The 12,676-nt window shown below is 46.9% G+C and overlaps 1 protein-coding gene across 1 annotated transcript; it reads right to left on the bottom strand.

Moving 5' to 3' along the window:
• Window positions 1-971: 971 nt before the first annotated feature.
• On the bottom strand, window positions 972-12,676 carry frmpd2 (FERM and PDZ domain containing 2). The gene is made up of 27 exons (XM_067244112.1): window positions 12,556-12,676; window positions 12,250-12,413; window positions 11,963-12,028; window positions 11,622-11,801; window positions 10,463-10,538; window positions 10,080-10,161; window positions 9,565-9,715; window positions 9,395-9,466; window positions 9,035-9,209; window positions 8,793-8,928; window positions 8,505-8,643; window positions 8,203-8,355; window positions 7,383-7,568; window positions 6,892-7,051; window positions 6,370-6,568; window positions 6,124-6,212; window positions 5,721-5,798; window positions 5,483-5,590; window positions 5,106-5,222; window positions 4,728-4,906; window positions 4,357-4,461; window positions 2,628-2,721; window positions 2,315-2,400; window positions 1,982-2,174; window positions 1,425-1,636; window positions 1,145-1,211; window positions 972-1,036 (listed from the first exon to the last, which is right to left on the bottom strand). Exons 1-27 carry the CDS (start codon window positions 12,674-12,676, stop codon window positions 999-1,001), a joined length of 3,426 nt encoding a protein of 1,141 aa, XP_067100213.1. The 3' UTR covers window positions 972-998.

Consider the following 12,676-nt stretch of genomic DNA (forward strand, 5'->3'; position numbering starts at 1 on the left):
CCTTACCTTACTCCTTACTCTCTCTTTATCCTGTGCTAACATTTCTCAGGGGGAACAGCCGTCCTGTGTTGTCCACACTGTGGAGGTCTGCTCTGTCCTAACCAGCCCTGTCCCCAGCTGTGGAGGTCTGCTCTGTCCTAACCAGCCCTGTCCCCAGCTGTGGAGGTCTGCTCTGTCCTAACCAGCCCTGTCCCCAGCTGTGGAGGCCTGCTCTACATTTACATTTAGTCATTTAGCAGACGCTCTTATCCAGAGTGACTTACAGTAAGTACAGGGACATTCCCCCGAGGCAAGTAGGGTGAAGTGCCTTGCCCAAGGACACAACGTCAGTTTGCATGACCGGGAATCGAACTGGCAACCTTCGGATTACTAGCCCGATTCCCTCACCGCTCAGCCATCTGACTCCCAGTCCTAACCCAGCTGCCCTGCAGAATTTTCAGGACACAAACACCCAAGACCAACGTGACTATAAATCATTAGTCTTTGTGGCATTAAATGAAAACAAGTTAATCTAAAGTCAATAGAGCACATGCCATCGACTCTTACTAAACCTACTTCTCACAGTGTAAAGTACAGCTTGGCTCAGTATTGTGGATTGTTACAAGTCATTTTTACTTGTTGTACCTGTACGTGCAGATTCCACTGCAGTCTGTCTTCATCTTGCTGGGAGGCCCACCATCTCTGATGCATGAATCCACTGATTCTGAAAAAAACGCTCATCCATTCACATATTCACTTATTTTTGTCTTTCAATAAATTGTTCCAAATCATGCAGTATCTACCTTGTTAACTCCTGTATACAGAAAGTTTTGTCTTGTTTAGTGTCTAGGTTATGAGCAAAAAATAAGAATTAATACAGATTTTTAAAATTGTAGTACTGACCATTCTAGAGATCTGGAACCACACCCAGAATCCAGGATTTTCTGATAATCAGGAAGTAATCAGGAAGTAGTCTCCTGAATGTAATTTGATGCTGGTGAACTTTCCTGTGACATCACTCAGGTGCCAGTCAATGTGTCAATATGTGGCAGAATTCCTTGAAAAAAAACAGAAAAAGAGAGAGTTGCATTTCTGTGTGTGTATGTGTGTGTGTGTGTGTGTGTGTGTGTGTGTGTGTGTGTGTGTGTGTGTGTGATTACAGTACCTGGAGAAGGTCGACAGAGCGCCAGTCGGACTTCCGGAGGGGACCCTCTCAGCAGCTGGAGTACCCTCTACAGGCCAGAGAGAGAACTGTCACTACTTGACCAGATTTTTTCCACAGACTCAAACCCAAGCTCTCACCTTTCATTTGTGATTTGACACTTCTGAATTTAAGATCACATGTAATTAACATGAACCTTAATCCCAATCCTGAAAAAGCCAACTAACATTCCTCAACTCATGACGTCACAGACATGGACACTGGTGTTCTTCTCTCCACTCACCTGATAGGACAATCCCTTGAGTGGTTCACCATTGACCGCCAGTATGACATCACCCTCTTTTATGCTGCCGCTCTGCTGGGCTGGCTGTCCCGGGAAAAGCTGCTTGATCCTCACCAGGCTGCCTAAGCCTCCAGAGGGGTCCAGCTCACAGAGCAGGAAGCTGAAGCCCAGGCCGTTCAGGCTCTTCCTCAAGGTCACCTCCAGGGTGTTGTCTACAGGGGCAGGGAGCAAAGGTCAAGGGGTTGGAGAAAGGGGAATGGTTGGAGGAGGGGAGGAAGGGAGGAGAAGGATAGAGATGGAGGGAGGGGATGATGGTGAGGTCAGGGAAGAAGAGAGAGAGGGTTTTGTCTGTAAAAGTTCACCTTTATTTCCACACTTGTTTTACAGCTATTTAAATATAGTGGTTTAATCAATATCCATGTCGCATATTTCCCAAAAATAAAATCACTTTGATGTGTATTTTTTTTATAAAAAAAAAAATATATATATATAAAAAAAGGTCTTCCATCGATTTCACTTTATGACACTAATTGTGACTGAGTGTCTCCACATCTTACCATCAGAGACAAAGTAATAGTCCTTGAGCCTGTTGGAGAGGGTGTAGGGCGTGGTGATGATGGCAGGGCAGCTGTTGTTCCTCATCTGGCTGACCTCTGGACTGGCACTGTGGCAGGAGATGCTGTCGGTGTCTGGGCTCAGGCTTACACGGGGCAAGGTCATGACCTCCCGCTCCACCACCAGGGTCACCACCTGATTGGAGGATAGTAGAGGAAAGGACAGGAGAGGGGGTTTGGAACAATATGTGTAGAGTTCTGTTATATATTTACATATTCAAATAAATGCATTTATCAAAGCACAGCTTTCTGTTCCTGAAACGTGATATCTTTTACCTCTCCAGTTTTAGCCAGACACTCCACGGCCTGCTCATGTGTGAAACCCTTGAAGTTGATCCCATCCACCACAAGCACTCGGTCTCCTGTCACACGCAGACACACACACACACAGATACGTACAAACACACACACACAGATACAAGCAGACGCACACACAGACACACACGCAAATCATTTCCAATGTTTAGACAGCGAAATATTTTCAAGCATTACTTTTCTGTGACAGTCCCCATAATGGAAAAAAAACTCTGCTCTCTTAGGAGGTACAACAGCGTTGCACGGTAACAGGACAAAGTCCACTGAACTGTACCTGTCTGAATGCGTCCGTCTCTCTCTGCAGCACCCCCGGGAACAAGGCTTTTGATATAGATTCCACCGTTGCGAAGGCCTGTGTTGACACCACCCTGAACCCACAACAACAACAACACGTTAGAGTCTGGTTCAAACCCTCAGTGATAACTTGAAAACACATTTTGCAGAATTCTTTGAAATGATTGATTTGACCATTTCAGTTCCAACCTCAACCAAGAACATTTCACATGTTTAAAAGCTGTCAAGCTACAGAACATCCATGCTGCTCCTTAGCAGTTCTGAGGAGAGAGGCTACTACGCATTACCTGGAACTTCATCATGTGACCGTATAGCTTAAGCATGCACAAAGGCTTTGCCTTTCTATTGCCCCCCCCCCCTCTGTGCACCGTGGGAAGGATTGAGATCGAGATTAAAAGGAACGATAGTGTATGTTTATCTGGTTATCGATCTGATGAGCAACTAACACAGAGGCAGGAGGAGAGAGAAAGAGAGAGAAAGAGAGAGATCGAGCGAGAGAGCGAGGAGTTTCAAACAAACACAGCAGGTGTGTTCTCGCCCTCTCTGCCTTGATCCCTGTTCACATCCTGTCAGTCCCCCGCTCCCTAATCAGCATTAACATCTTAATGATCCTGCAGCTGCCTCCTTAGACACCTGGACTCTACTGGCCTCTACTTTACTGGACGCAGCAATAAAGTCTTAGCAGCCCACAGATGATCCAGGCTCAGCTGCACACTGCTAGGAGACTGGAGCCCAGAACCTGACCCTGACCTCCAGAGCACGCAGGTAAATGTATTGAAGAAGCAGCTTGAAACGCCAGAGCTAGTTCTAGAACCTAATGGGGACATACTCTGCTCTGCCCCTACCCCCATCTATAGCTTGGGGTCTACAGACCAGAATCCATTTGTATCTAGTTTAAGCTCCAACCCAAACCCCAGCCCCAGCCCCACTCCCAGCACTAGCTCCAGCCCATCCCCATCCCCTGCCCCAGCCCCAGCCCCAGCCCCACTCCCAGCACTAGCTCCAGCCCGTCCCCAGCCCCAGCCCCAGCCCCACTCCCAGCACTAGCTCCAGCCCGTCCCCAGCCCCAGCCCCACTCCCACTCCCAGCACTAGCTCCAGCCCGTCCCCAGCCCCACTCCCAGCACTAGCTCCAGCCCGTCCCCAGCCCCACTCCCAGCACTAGCTCCAGCCAGTCCAAGAAGCTTAACCCCAAGGGTCTGATGGATTACTCTCTCAAATGAAAAGCTGCACGCTGACTTGCTATTTGTGTGTGTGAGTATGAGTGTAGAAGGGAGTAAACGAATCAGGCACATAAACCTTTCACTGACTCGTCCTCTCCCTGGTAACCTCCACCACACTAACCACTCTGCCTGGTCGCCCCTTTAGCTGTTTGTGTGTCTGTAATATCATTAGCTAGCCACCCTTTCTGTCCAGCATGAGGGTGGACTGCTTTCCAGCCTCTAAGCTGGGGCACCCTGAGAGCTGAATCAAACCGACCTATTGGTTCATCAGACTATATGTCTGCCCTGGGAGGGTGGGGCAGTCAGACTGTATGTCTACCCTGGGAGGGTGGGGCAGTCAGACTGTATGTCTGCCCTGGGAGGGTGGGGCAGTCAGACTGTATGTCTGCCCTGGGAGGGTGGGGCAGTCAGACTGTATGTCTGCCCTGGGAGGGTGGGGCAGTCAGACTGTATGTCTGCCCTGGGAGGGTGGGGCAGTCAGACTCACAGCAATGCTGATCCCCAGACTCCCAGTCTTCTTCTTCAACTCCACAGTGATGATCTCCTCTGGTCTCACGCAGTTCAGAGACAGAGACGACCTGGAGCACATGTCCTGCAATGGGGCGGGGGAAACAGGGTTTGACAACAAGTTAGAAGAGAGGACAGTCAAAGTCTACATGTACATACACATGTATACCATGCTGTCACATGCAGTCAGTCGATGTCAAACATCATCCTAATCGATGCCTTCGCTCTGGCTTTTATTCTCCCGATCTTGCCCTTTCCCGTCGCTCCACTTTCACTTTCTCTTTATCTCTCTTGCTCTCTGACCCTCTCTCTCCCTCTCCAGCCCTTTCCTCGCCAGTGGTTGAGGCATACCTGGGCGTTGAGTATGCGTACGTCGGGGACATGGAGCCTACTGCCAGTCTTGGGGGTCATCATGATTGACACAATCTCATCCAGGTCGTCCTCCCCAGACCGTCCGTCAGCTGTTAGGGTGGTCTGGGATTTGTAGTTTTTCATTTGAAGAGACCTCACGCTATTTGGTGTTAAGGCAACTGGGAGGCACAAGGTATGAGTATGGTTCAATATGTAGTTTTTCAATACTGAATACAAAAATGTGGAAACAAGAAGTGCAGTGTATAGAGATTAAGCATTTTTTGCCAAAAGTGCTTGTGTTCTATGGAAAGGCATACATAGTCAAACAGGCAGGTATGCAATCAAATGTAAACACGCAGACCAACTATAGTAACGTACCTTTAGGCTGCGATGCTATGAGCTGGACCTCCTGGGGGCTGTTCTGCATGATCTCTGCAGCTTCGCTGAAGGTCATGCCCTCCAGACTAGTCTGGTTCAAGGAGATGAGTCGACCACCTGTGGGGCGATAGGTGAGGGATAAGCGACCATAAGGGATGCTTGACCGCTGTTCACATGACATTTCCTTTCGTATGTTATGATAGACAGCAAGGCCCCTAATGATGACATTAACCTATGGCCCAGCCCACTTGTATCTGGGACAGAACAAGTATCTACAATTCTTCTCCTATAAGCTTTTAATTTCATACTACTTGTGCTATACTGATCTTCAATCTAGTAACTGCAAGCTGTGGCCTACTGCGGTTGTCTGGTCCTACCTGGTCTAATACGTCCTTCTTTATCGGCAGGTCCGCCAGGCACAATGGAGGCTACAAAGATGCCCAGGTCATACCTCCCCACAGTCTCCTCCCCCACTATCACTATTCCTATGCACACAAACAAACATGGCCATCACAACAAGCTTAAAAATTTGGTGGCTAAAAAGGTATATTTTTCACTTCCAATGATAGAAATGAAAACAGACACGGCTTGTTACAGAAAGTGTGAGACACTCACCAAGGCCAAGCTTCGGGTCTTTCTTTAAGGACACAGATATGACTTCTCTTTCTGCTATGGCACTTTTGGTTGGGTTATCTGTCAGGCACAACATAACCACATCACTACAAGCTGCCATACATCCGACTACACTACACACATTGCAAATTCCTCCCAGCGTTTCACAAGAGAACACACTTTCATCGCGAAGGGGAGCGAGCGGAGACAGTAAATCAACTCGAGTTCAACCCAGCGACAGTGACAACCACCGCGCTACCTCAAGCTGAGCACCAGGATGATCACACTAGGCTGGGAGCAAGGTTGCCTTCGCTGCTCCTGGAAGCTTTCCAGCATGCACTATCCTGTCCCTGATTGCCCAGTGCTAGGAGGTTAGTGGCAGTAAGCTCAGATAATCTACCCATACCTCTTAAGGCAGAGGAGGAGGAGAGGGCCACAGAGCCACTCCTTGGGGAACAGGCGGTGGAGTTCTGGCCTTCCAACTGACACCCACCACTGGCCAAGATACAAGGGGACACAAGAGTTGGAGGTAAGATGTGATTCATGTTATATATGGAGAGTAAAATAATGTAAAGAACTTCAGGAAAACCATAAAAAGGTTCATCATAAAAGATGGATAACATGGTGCATGGTGTGTGTGTCTCCCTTCTACCTCTGTTCATAAAGCTCCTTCTCCTTTTTTAAGCGGGCCTCGATCCTGGAGGCGATGTGGTCACACAGCTTGGTCATGGAGTTGTTCTTGGGCGTGGGCTGTCGTGAGCTGTCGTTCAGCGGTGCCTCCGAGATGGAGACGCTCCTTCTCTGGCTGTTCTGGGCGCGGCACACCGCAGCATACTGGACTATGCTCTCCTCTGCAGGGAAAGTGGACCCTTGAGTTAAAATGTTCAAAAGATATTACTGTTTGCGTGCGCTCTGATTCACCATGTATTTCACTCATTCAAACAGTTATGATGAGAATGATGAGTGCACCCCCACATGTGACTCTTTTAGAGCTGCCTCATCATGATATGCAGTAACAAACGGTGAGGCAGTGATCAGGATGAGGATGCATTTGTATAAAATGTCTGTTTATTAATCAGAAAATGATATCCTCCACCAGGGAGTGAGATTGCTTTTCTCCTGACGGAAAGAGTTAGGGACCACATCAGTGAGTGGAAGAGGACCAGTGTCTGACCTGAGGCCAGACTGTGGCTCAGCTGTCTGGAGTGCATCTCATTGTTGAACTTGTGCTGGGCGGAGCAGAGGTTACATAGGTACTTGGCAATCTTCGAGCGTTCTGTCACAAACATATGTTTCTTCTTACTTCCCCGACTCTCAATAACAAACTTGCGCCTCTGTGGGGCACATAGAGAGAGAGAGAGAGAGAGAGAGAGAGAGAGAGAGAGAGAGAGAGAGAGAGAGAGAGAGAGAGCACCATTTTTAGTAAATAGGGTGGAATCGGGCTAGTAATCAGAAGGTTGCGGGTTCGATTCCCCGGCAGTTTAATCCTACTTGCCTCGGGGGAATGTTCCTGTACTTACTGTAAGTCGCTCTGGATAAGAGCATCTGCTAAATGACTAAATGTAAATAAACTTGATGGGAATAAAGGCCCTATGTCTACACACTGAAAGAATCACTCACAATTCATTGTGAATCCATAGCCCTAATAAACCCTGCTAAACTCACAGTGGAGGAGATGCTGGAAGTCTCCCTCCAGTAGAAAGTCTGACTGGTGGAACGGAGGCCCTCTTTGACCTCGTAGACCATGACTCCTTTGGCACACACCCCGATAACCAGCTCCCCAACCACTGGCTTCTTCTCTCGGGCCACATTGTAGAAAAGAACCCCATACTCTGGAAGCTGCTGGGCCACCTGAGTGCAAGAGGAGGACGAAGGAATGATGACGGGACAGGAGCCTAATGAAGACACTAACAGAACCAGGACCCACCCCAAGCAGACAGTACAACTTCAGATGGAAATCAGCTTTGCTTTTGGTGGGAAGTGGAGCGGCCTCAGGAAGTAGAGCCGTTACTTATCCCGCCCACAAACTAGCCTTGACAACATGGGTGACACCTACACAAAGTGACCCATGGCTCTGGGAAGATTTACCCTGGCTGACCTGCTGGCTGAGCTGGGAGGTTGGAGTTTACCCTGGTTGGACACTGGCTTCTGACAGGCACTCTGTACATTCAAGCTTACAGTGTGACCCATATGTGTCATGGTTGTTCAGCTACCATGCAGTGTTAGCCCCTGTATCAAGGACTTAGATGCTCTAACTGACTGGGAAACCCATGTGTGACTCTGTGAGCTGGTACAGAAATAATTATTGTGTGTGATTATTTGTGTGCTACAACATTCAAGGGTGCTTCATAAATACATGCTATTATGTTAAGGGAAATCGAATTAGAGTTCTGTTCCAACCTTAGGTTAAAAAAGGATATAGACACGGTCATACACATCAAACAGATATGATGCAGCTTGATTTGACACAGGAATTTCCTATTACCCTGAGGAACTCCAGCTCTGATTCATCTGGGAGCATCTGGCCATTGTTGTTGTGCAGACGTATCAACTCATCCCTGAGGAAAGGCAAGGCCCTCTTCTCCATGATGCTCTTAGCTACGTACTGGTCGGGTCTGTAGTAGTTCCTCCCATACACCTGCATAGGATGGACTAGGTGGTCAGAGCATGGTACTCTTCAGTTACATAATATTCATTTGTAAGAATGATACCCATGTTATGCAGTCTGTGTGTGTGTGTGTGTGTGTGTGTGTGTGTGTGTGTGTGTGTGTGTGTGTGTGTAGGAACCTCAGGCCTGCATTCCCCATATTCAGCTTGCAGCGCCAGGCCCCCCAGGTACAGGCCGGTCTCCTCATGGCACGCCAATCTGTCCTCCAGTAAATCCTTCCTCAGCTGCAGGTAGTACTGGTGACAGGTCAGCTTGTGTCTGAGAGATTAAGGAATGACAGAATGGATGGATAAAACAATGGATGGAGCAGTGCATGGATGCATAGATGGATGGTCAGATAGATAGACAAAAGAATGGTTGGTTGGTTGGATGGATGGATGACAAATTAAATAGTGACTTGCACTTACAAAAGGAGAGAAATGTCTTTGACGAAGAATTTCACTCTGAAGAAAAGAACAAATGTGGATGTAGGCACTTTCTTCCAACTGTCGGGGGCGACCTTGGATATCCTGGTGTCATTGTCCAGGAAGAAGAACTCATTATCTGTGACAGAGGAGAGAGAAACATGAAGACATGCAAAAAATGGTCAAATCTGCTCATCTCGTTTTTTTTTTCATCCATCCATCCATCACCAAGGTTAGGGTATTACCATCAATGTAAGCAAGGCCAAAGTAAAAGTGCTCCACCAGGTTTGAATGGGCCACAATCATGTCGAACACATCCCCGCCTGTGGACTTGACGTCACACTTGACTACGATGCTCTGGCCGTTCGGCATGATCACACTCAGCCCCCTCTGGCTGGATGCTGTTTTCCCCTTCTTTGACTGCAAGCAGAAAACAACAAGGTTGTCATTTTAAAGAAAAATTTCATCTCAAGGATTTACCAGACGGTAAATACCAAACGTTTTATCAAACGTTGATAGGATTTCTTGACTTGAGAAGTAGATACTTTTTTTGTCGCAGTTAATGAAAATATGGAAGGTTCATTTTAAGATCCAGTGACATTTACCACTATTGACATGGGTAGCTCCAAGACTAACAGTGGCTCTTCTAACATCCGGATGAACTCAGGCCCCATATCCTGTGAAAGATGCAAAACTGCTCAAAACATTTCTTATAGGCACTAAACCAAGATACACAATACTGCACAATATACAGAAATTAGATTTGCTAGCATACCTGGAGTCTTCTCTCACTGAGACTGTTTGACGATTCAAAGGAGGTGATTGGACGGGTGATGCTGTGACGATGACTGTCCAGGTATGGGCTGTAGGGGCTTCGTGACTGTACGCTGCAGTAGCTATCTCTGTGGCGCATGTTCTGCGGAGTTCTGGGGAAAAAGTACCATCATCTTTCGTCAACAAACCTCTCAGGTAAATACATCTCCTGGTGTGATGCTTCATCGACCTTAATGTACCAGAAACGAAGGAATGAATGATTGGTTTCAGGAAGAAAAGCAACCAACCAAAAGACAGCCTTATACACGGCAAGGACGTTCAAATAGTTGACACACATGTATGTTGGAACAGTGTTCCATTCATTCAAATTCAACTCAAATTCGATGTAAACACTTGGTTGTCAAACATGGACAACAAATAATTTCTTTCTATTTACACAGTCCCATATCCAGGAGAGGTCTTATAGAGTTAGACTGTTTACAGAATAAGGTGCTTCTGTGTGCTTCTGGGTGGTACCTCAATGGGTCTGTCTGGAACGGGGATCCTGAGAAGGTGCCTGAGAACTTGTGCCTCGCAGACCAGTTTTGGGAGAAACTCCCTGTAAAGTAGGCACACAAGCAGAATATCCATTAGTATAAGGCCAAGCTTTGAAAGAAACAAGGAAAAGGATAGGTCTTCACTCTCAATCACTTCATTTCTTATGTAGGTGCTCTGTCAGTCAGTTTAATTACTGTCCCTCGTGAATTTAAAAGGAAATTATAATTTGAAATTGTAGTTTATGCAATTCGTTTTTAAATTGGAGTCGGAGGGGAGGGAGGTTAGACGTGTAGAGTAACTTCTCGTCGCTCTGGATAAGAGCGTCTGCTAAATGACTAAATGTAAATGTAAATGTAACTTACCATGCAGCCTCTCTCTGACCATCTGACTTCGGTCTGTCAGTTCAGCTCCATTTTCAGTCATGGATACATGATCGACCTAGCAAAACACACAAGAGAATACAGCTTTGTAATGGGTTGTCACACTGAACTCCTCCCTTGGTACTGGTTGTACATCTCTGTCACATTTATAAATGAAGCTGTGGATTCCTCACAGCTCTTGAATCTGACTCCCTGTGTTCGACTCTTGGATTTAGCGTGTGAGTTTTTTCACAGCACATTTAAGCATGAGTTTAAAGTCTCCTTTGTATTAAATATTTCCCAGAACAACAAATCTTTGCACATGCTGAGCAAATGTGCTTAACCAGCATGCTCTGTCATAAGAAGGTAGGATAAACTTCCTAACCCTGAGCCACTAGGGATTGCTGCCAATTGTGTCGCTGCTAGTCCGCACCCTCCACCAACTTCCTACAGTCATAGGGCCCATCTCCAATGTTGAAGAACATCGCATTCCGAGATCATCCTCCAATCCTTCAACGCATCAACACTTGGCTGCTATGCAACAGCTGCTGTTTGGGTTTTGGTAATGCTTCATATGTACAGGGTGCAGTTGAGTGTGAATAAGCTTAACACGTAATAAAGTGTTGGATGCCGGGGACCTTTATCCTTGTAAGAGTCTGCGGCCGCATATGCAGGGCACGGTGACCATGGCAGTGTGATCGACCAGTCCTTTGGAATCTCAACAGGGGACGAAAGGAATTAGTCTAATCTAGTCTATCAGGACAAACACAGCTGAAGATGATGACTCATCACGTTCAGGTGCTGTTTGTAAAGGTATGACAACCTGCAACATCTTATCCTCGACTAGAGTTGCTGATTTAAACACCATCAAATGTTGACCAAACTATGGAATAGGAAGGAGTCTCCAGACAATGTTGTCCCTTTACACAACAGACCACCAGATTATGAGCAGCTGTGTGAGAAATCCAAAAACAATCTTTGTTGACAGCTACCAAACCAAAGCATGCTGACCCAAGGCAAAAATCAACAAATCAAAACCAGTCGAATCCCACTCAAGAAAAACAAAGTCAAGCCAAACCAAGTCAAGTCAAGCCAAACCAAGTCAAGCCAAACTGCAGCAAGCTGAACTAAACCAAGAAAATCTGAAGAAAACCAAACTCACAGAGTCTCTGTAGACATCCTCCACCAGCTGTTTGATGAGTCTCTCAGGAGGGGGCAGCAGTGAGGCCTTGTGATGCAGCTCAGAGGTCTCCAGCACGGTCAGTAGGTTGGCCCGCCTGTGGTCCACGTCCTCACACATACTCAACAACAGGCTGTTCAAGTGCTCACTTAGCTGGACAGGCTAGATGAGAAAGGAGAGGAGGGGTGGAGGGGTAGTGGAGAGAGAGAACGAGAGTGTGAGGGCAATACAGAAACATAGTGAAGCAGGGGGGATGTGTAATTTGGCCTTTGAAACAAAGCAGCGCTAAGAAGCCCTGTATAAAAGCCTGTATACTAAATCACCTGGTTTTGAGGTACATGGTAGTCCACAGACCAGAAAAGAGTCATACCCAGTGAGTAAACAACCATCTGGAGGAAGAAACCAAACCAAACTATTGTACATTCAACGTAAAGGTAAAACAATGTTTTCAGAGAATATGTGCTGCATTTGGACTAGATAACCCCGATTTACTGACAGGCATTATTATCTTCAACAACTTTGAGCGAACTGTTCCATTAACATATGTCTTATAATTATATGAAACAAGACCATTTATTCCAGAGTCTCAATTTAATTGTGTGTGTCTGACCTTCTCCGTTGCAGTCTTGCTGGAGGCAGCCTGTCCTTGTTGGACCTCGGGCGCTGTGAAGGACACCAGGTCCTCCGAGCGGGCATTGCTCTTAAATGCCAAGCCGCCGTTGGCAGACAACAGCACTGAACCCGGGCTTAAGACACTACACATGTTACCTGGACCTGGGCAAGTACAGAACAACCATAAACCATGATATACTGTACAGGTCAAATGAAAGCCTGAATACTTGCAGAATAACTCTGCTCTTACTGATCTGTCTGTTCATATATAAATGTAGTTTGGTCTTCAGCGTCCTGCAGCTACCTTTGCAGGAGATGTCCAGTAAGGCCTCTACAGTGCCAAGCAGTAGACACCAGACCTCGTCCTCCTCCAGAGGTGACCCCCGGGCCTCCAGCACCTCCGCCAGGGTCACAAATGTACCCAT

Source organism: Osmerus mordax, chromosome 10, assembly GCF_038355195.1.
Source record: "Osmerus mordax isolate fOsmMor3 chromosome 10, fOsmMor3.pri, whole genome shotgun sequence".
Taxonomy (NCBI): Eukaryota; Metazoa; Chordata; class Actinopteri; order Osmeriformes; family Osmeridae; genus Osmerus; species Osmerus mordax.

What these genes read in the sequence shown, in the direction of transcription:
- frmpd2 (XM_067244112.1), bottom strand. Translation starts at nt 12,676, where the DNA reads ATGGGTACATTTGTGACCCTGGCGGAGGTGCTGGAGGCCCGGGGGTCA. An exon ending in GCAAGACTGCAACGGAGAAG is followed by an intron (nt 12,029 to 12,249) that starts GTCAGACACACA and finishes TTCTTCCTCCAG; the next exon opens with ATGGTTGTTTACTCACTGGG. An exon ending in AGCTACCCATGTCAATAGTG is followed by an intron (nt 9,210 to 9,394) that starts GTAAATGTCACT and finishes TTCTGCTTGCAG; the next exon opens with TCAAAGAAGGGGAAAACAGC.